The sequence below is a fragment of the Xyrauchen texanus genome, chromosome 7 (assembly GCF_025860055.1).
Source record: "Xyrauchen texanus isolate HMW12.3.18 chromosome 7, RBS_HiC_50CHRs, whole genome shotgun sequence".
Lineage (NCBI taxonomy): Eukaryota > Metazoa > Chordata > Actinopteri > Cypriniformes > Catostomidae > Xyrauchen > Xyrauchen texanus.
Genome location: NC_068282.1, coordinates 16,714,706 through 16,720,705, shown reverse-complemented (window position 1 = coordinate 16,720,705; position 6,000 = coordinate 16,714,706). Strand labels below are relative to the sequence as shown.

Below are 6,000 nucleotides of genomic sequence, written 5' to 3'. Positions count from 1 at the left end.
TGTGTTTGTACTATGAGCGCCCCACCATGGACCACCTTGGAAGGGCGCGCTATACTATCCCATTATGTAGCTCGCCATTGGCCGGCTCGTGGAATAATCACTTTGCTTTAAGGCTCAGGCATCTGCCTCTGGCTTTATAGAGCGAAGTCAGCACGCACAGCGTTTTACATGGTGTTCCCATAGCGTAAGCTACTTACGCAATAGGAGAGACCTCTCGATAGGGAACGACTCGGTTACTAACGTAACCTCGGTTCCCTGAGAGGAGGGAACGAGTATTGCGTAAGCTGCCGTGCATGTGCTTGGTCAGTTCGCTTCAGTCGATTGAACCTAAAGGAACTCGTATGACGGGGTACCCATTATATAGCCTGGCTATGCTAATTTCGGCGGGCTCTGAGCGCGCGAACACGAGCTGCCTCGCTCATTACTGTCTGCTGTGCAGCTGCAATGCGTTTTACATAAAGACTTCAATATTTCTCGAGAAACGGAGTTTTCCCATAGCGTAAGCTACTTACGCAATACTCGTTCCCTCCTCTCAGGGAACCGAGGTTACGTTAGTAACCGAGTCGTTAGTTTGCTTGAAATTCTGTCTCTTGCATGCCTGAATACTGCACAGATGAGCAGGGCTTAATGGTTCTTGTAGTTATTGACCTACACAGCATCCATGGGTCACTTAGTCATTTGCACCATTTCGCTTTCATGTAACAAGTTTAGAATATAATTATTAAATAACGAATAATTAACGACAATAATGCTCACCTTGGGTATGCATTATTATTCAACAATTTAATGGTTTGTAATCAAGTATTCCAATTATACCATAGTTACCACACCTTAAGACATTGTTCAAGGTTTTATCTCAAGACATTTTCTGGTTTTCGTCCCTAAAATGCTCTTATGAGTGGAACTACTTTCTTCCTTACTTTTGTCTTACTTTAATACAGCTCAAGCCTTCATTGCTAATTCGAAAATGTCACATTAGAACTAGCAACAGAGGAAAGCGCTGCTTTACTCGAGGACTTACTGGAGTAATAATGTAGTGTTGTGCATGTGTGTGTGAGTTTGTATTTGAGGGATCGAAAGAGAGAAGCTCAGAAAATGAGAGAGATTGCTTCTGGGATTACCTTTTTTGTTGCAGCTCTCGTCAGAAGTAACATAGCTTCAAAATCGTCAAGATACGTGCCGCCATATTCCCGTTATAAATCTTAACAACTTTATTTTACCCCACTGAGATGCAGGGGTGCGCTGACATGACGACTCTGTTTTTCTCTCACGAGTATGTTTGGGCCTTAATTGTGTGTGTTATATGTATGATGTGCGTCCACAAGTGTGGGAGTGTGTGTGTGTGTGTGTGTGTGTGTGTGTGTGTGTGTGTGAGAGAGAGTTGGGAGTTCGAGGGTTTTTCACACAGCTATTTCAGATTATATGGAAACTGTTGTATCGATCAAGTGTATATAGCTTTGATACAGCTCAAGCCTTCCTTGCTATTCCAAAATGTCAACGAATGATGTGCTGCTTATCTGTGTGTGTGTGTGTGTGTGTGTGTGTGTGTGTGTGTGTGTGTGTGTGTGTGTGTGTGTGTGTGTGTGTGTGTGTGTGTGAGCATGTGTAAGTACGGGGGAGACGAGGGAGCGCCCGTGAACCAATCAGAATCAAGCATTTAACAGACCCTTTGTATAAAGGATGATAACCGAGTCTTTCCAAATTTCTCTTTTGCACTACAAGGTCACTGTCCTTTTCTACATATTTTCCATAAAATAAGTACCCATGCATTACAGTTGAAGACTGGAGAGATGGTATGTTGGTGTGACATTTCACCTTCAACAAGCTTTGTGTTCACATGCTTGACAACAGCAACTCCCATCTCTGAAACATCGGTCTTCTTATTCCATTTGGCCTATTTCTTTCTCGATGTCTTTTTTCTATATTATGTCTTGACATTTTTAGAATCTAAATAAAGGTCCATTTAGTATAACCTTGGGCATTTATTCTATGTGTAGGCCTAAGTGTTTCTTTCATATTGTTTTTCAGTACTTTTAACCTAATGTTTTCACTTAGATTAGTCCACAATACAATGTAAAGAAAAATGAACTGTTACTAGGTGTCAACATTCAATCTCTTCTCTTCTAGAACCAGGTAATCAAACCCCACAGAGCAATTTACAGCACAGAGAAAAGTAAGAAAATGTATTTTGCCTAAACAGCATGAAAATAAATTTTGAATAAGTTAAAAACCATTAACAGTAAAGAAATGCCATATTCTGTCAAAGCATATTATATTTCAAAAGACAATCTGCATTTCCAGTGAGCTAGTCCGCATTTATGTTGCTTTGGCTGCACATTAGATAGCATAGCAGAACCATTTTCAGCTCTTCCGCGCTAATGGTAAGCCACATTTACATTAAAGCAAAGCATACACAAGCTATGTACAAATTATTTGAAATTCTTAGCCGCAACCCGACCTTGTTCACTTTGCAGAATGTCTTGGACTAAAGTGTGAAAAGCTGCCTCTAGGGTGCACAATGCTATATAGTTAGTAAAAAAAAGCCAAGAAAAATATTACAAATGAAAGCAGAATACGACTTGTCGTTTAAAGTATTTGCAGGAAATTCCAGTGCACTCAGTGTTAAGTTATCCCACTGAAGGCAACAAATTTAGCATGGCTATCTCTGTGCCTAAATATACACTTATGCTAAAGCTACTAAACTTATAGAATTTCATTCATATAAAGCAAGGGTTTCGTTGTAAGCAATTACTGATTACAATATTGTAGAAAATTGTGGTTTTGCATAGCATTTGGCCTTGCTGTACTTTTTTCGTAAATCTTTTTTGATTCGGTGATATTTGTTGATGCCAAATGCATAATTTTTTCCTTTGGAAAGTCCTTTGGAAACTTTTCATGAATGAAATGGCAGCCAGTGTTGAGCTCATTTCATTGTAAGATGAATAAAATAACCAATGAAATCCTAGTACAGGGGAATATAAAGTAGAAAGTCAAGGCAGATATGGCAATAATATTCCCAAAGAGCTTGGAATCGGTCATGCAATTTATGATATAAGAAGGGAAATTCGAAAGAAGCACTCCCTTTATACTGTAGCGATGTGAGAGGTGCAGTGAATAAGGGCTTGGCATTATTTTTGCAGGATCATTTTGTCATTTAATATTAAAATGTTGAAGAAAAATAGGTTGCAAAGGGATTAGCTTGGTGGGGTCATCCATTTTATGTAGGTGAAACAACTCCTTTAATCACTGGTTCCCTGTTGAGGTATGTGGCCCAGTATACCAGGTTGAAGGTCCCAAAAAGGACAGGGAACACTATCCGGGACATCTTGTCAATTTTGCTGACGCTGTTGTAGGTCTTTTTGGGGTCCATTGCAGGCTTGCTCTCAGCACTCTTCAACTGAACAGCAGTGCTGTTAGAGATAGTGGAGATGGCTGCATCCTTTGTGAAGTTCACTCCGGGTGAACAGGCATTGTTTGGCTTCTTGGAGAGTGCCAATGGGTCTTTTTTCTGTGTTCAAGAAACGTGAAGAGAAGATTTTGTTATAGTCAGGAGTTTCATTGTAAGAATGAAGCAGCTAACTAGCTTCTAAAAGAAAGAATGAATCAGTTTGAAGGTCGTAACCTTCTAATTAAAGGTGAAATACAGTCAGTGTTAACAGAGAGATCTGAACATTAAACAAAGAGAAGATGAATTAATAAAGACATAGTACAATAATGTAGCAGTTGATAGTTCAGTTCAAAAGGGCTTGTCAACAGAGTGGATTGAACTTGATTCACTCACTTGATTCACTTTTAGTTTTAGTTTTGGTTATAGGCATATATATGATGATATTATAAATACATTATAAATAGTGAATGATTATTAAAATAACTATTTATATTATTATATTATAAATATAAAAATATATACACAAATATATTATAAAAATATTATTAACTTTGGCAGCCTTAAAATACTAAACGTAAACCTAAACTAAAACTAAATATACTAAAAAACTTTAAACTGAAACTATAAAACTTACACACACACACACACACACACACACCCACACACACACAAAACGAAAACTAACAATCATAGTGTGAAAACTAACAAAACAATTGGCTACTAAATTGGAACAGGACAAATAAAAAATTCAAAACTATAATAACCCTGGTGCAAGTGACTTTGCTACATTGTGAAATGTTATAATTTTTTCTTTTTTCGCAAATATGTTTCTGTTCTGGAACCATACCATCAGTGTGACATTCAGCAAATATTCACTATATATATATAAATAGTTGAAATAATCCTTTCAACAATTACTTAATTATCACCACAAACTGTATGAAAACATTATATTGAAGGGGAAATAAGAAGTGGCTACAGCTCCTGCTATCCTATATATGTGCCAGTTCTTTTAGAGCTCAGTCTCAGGTGGGCAGAGGTAGTCTGGCACAGTGCCTGATCAAAGGGACAAAGGACTTTGAGTTTCAATACATATTGATCGTGCTCTACTTCTAGCCACACCATTCATTCTAATCTATATCTTTGCTTAACTATAATAATAACCTTAAATGGATAGTTCAACAAAAAATCTGAGGAAAAAAATGCATAAAGAAAGTCATATGGGTTTGGAAAAACATGTGGGTGATTAAATGATGACAGAATTGTAATTTCTGGGTGAACTATCTCTTTAAAAAAAAGAGATTTTGTCTTCACAAGGATTTAACTGTGTCAACACTCCAGCAGCATAAAAAAAATTAAACCCCAATAGCATCAATACAATGAACAGTCACTTCTTTAAACTGCCCCTGTCTAAAGGAGGACTCCTCAGCTGGGGCTCAGGCTTGTGGAAAGACTTCTCTGAAGGAGAGGCAGAGTATGGTGGTTTTCGATAAAAAAAGTGAGGGTGACATTTAAGGAAGCTGAGCTGGAGGTCCAAATCTGACCTTCAGAGATCCAACTGTAGAGCCTTTACTAACACACTCACCACAGTGACATCTGCACTGACCGTTCTTTCAATTCTGAGCGTTCTTTCAGTTCTGATTTTCCACTGTGAATGAAAAATTACCACCTGGGTGGAAATGGATCTTCTATAAGGAGATGTGAAAACCTAGCATTTACATGTACATCAAACAAGCAACTCTCAGAAATCTCAATGAAGTGGCTGGTATGAGGGGCATTCTGGATAAAGGCTAAATATTCATCCTGCAGAATTTTAAAATGTGACATCTATCAGCAGTTAACACAATTGCGGCACATCTAATAAATCTGTTGACATTTGAGTAAGTGTCACCATCTGAAATGTTGTAACTGAGTGCTCTCAAGCTCTTTTGGTGTCTCTAAATGATTTTTTAGAAAAAGCTTATTACATAACCATTATGAGAGAAGTAATGTATTGCTACCTTCACGTTAAACATAACAGAACTGTTGTCAAGTTATGCAACTGCACTGCTCAACAATGGCTTTGTTTCTGAGACTGTCTGAGCGTTGTAAAGAGTTCAGACAGAAATTAAATGTAAAAGAAGGGTAAAAGAAAAGAGAATGAATGAAATGTTAACAAAAAAATATTTTATTGTACTGCATTCAATATTTATTTGATGTATTAATTCCTCAAAATTACTAAAATAAGTCATTTGTATTGGAATCTTTCAGAGGAATTAAAAACAGAATTGTTAAATTCCTTGTTATTACCATTTCTAGAGTTGTACATTACACATGCACAAACCCCCAAAACATTCACTTACTTTGGGCTGCTGGGCCTCCAAGGCCTTCTTTCCATCCCATGCCCAGCTGCGTTTGGTAAAGTAGTTGACTGTTGCAAACTCAATGAGTGCTGAGAACACAAAGGCATAGCAAACAGCGATGAACCAGTCCATGGCTGTAGCATATGCCACTTTGGGTAGAGAGTTGCGAGCGCTGATGCTGAGGGTGGTCATGGTCAACACTGTGGTCACACCTGAGGGAGACAATCAGACATATGGATATAAAGAATATTAAAAGAGGTTGTCCAAGCT

At 37.9% G+C, this 6,000-nt stretch overlaps 1 protein-coding gene across 3 annotated transcripts in view; it reads right to left on the bottom strand.

Moving 5' to 3' along the window:
* Positions 1 to 1,534: 1,534 nt before the first annotated feature.
* Positions 1,535 to 6,000, bottom strand: part of LOC127646423 (gamma-aminobutyric acid receptor subunit alpha-5-like) — a 51,443-nt gene continuing 46,977 nt past the window's right edge. For all 3 annotated transcript variants that reach the window (XM_052130066.1, XM_052130067.1, XM_052130065.1), the window contains 2 exons: positions 5,731 to 5,942; positions 1,535 to 3,508 (listed from right to left, as the gene is read on the bottom strand). In XM_052130066.1, coding sequence (XP_051986026.1) covers positions 3,218 to 3,508; positions 5,731 to 5,942 — 503 coding nt within the window. In that variant the 3' untranslated portion in view covers positions 1,535 to 3,217. The remainder of the gene's footprint in view (positions 3,509 to 5,730; positions 5,943 to 6,000) is intronic.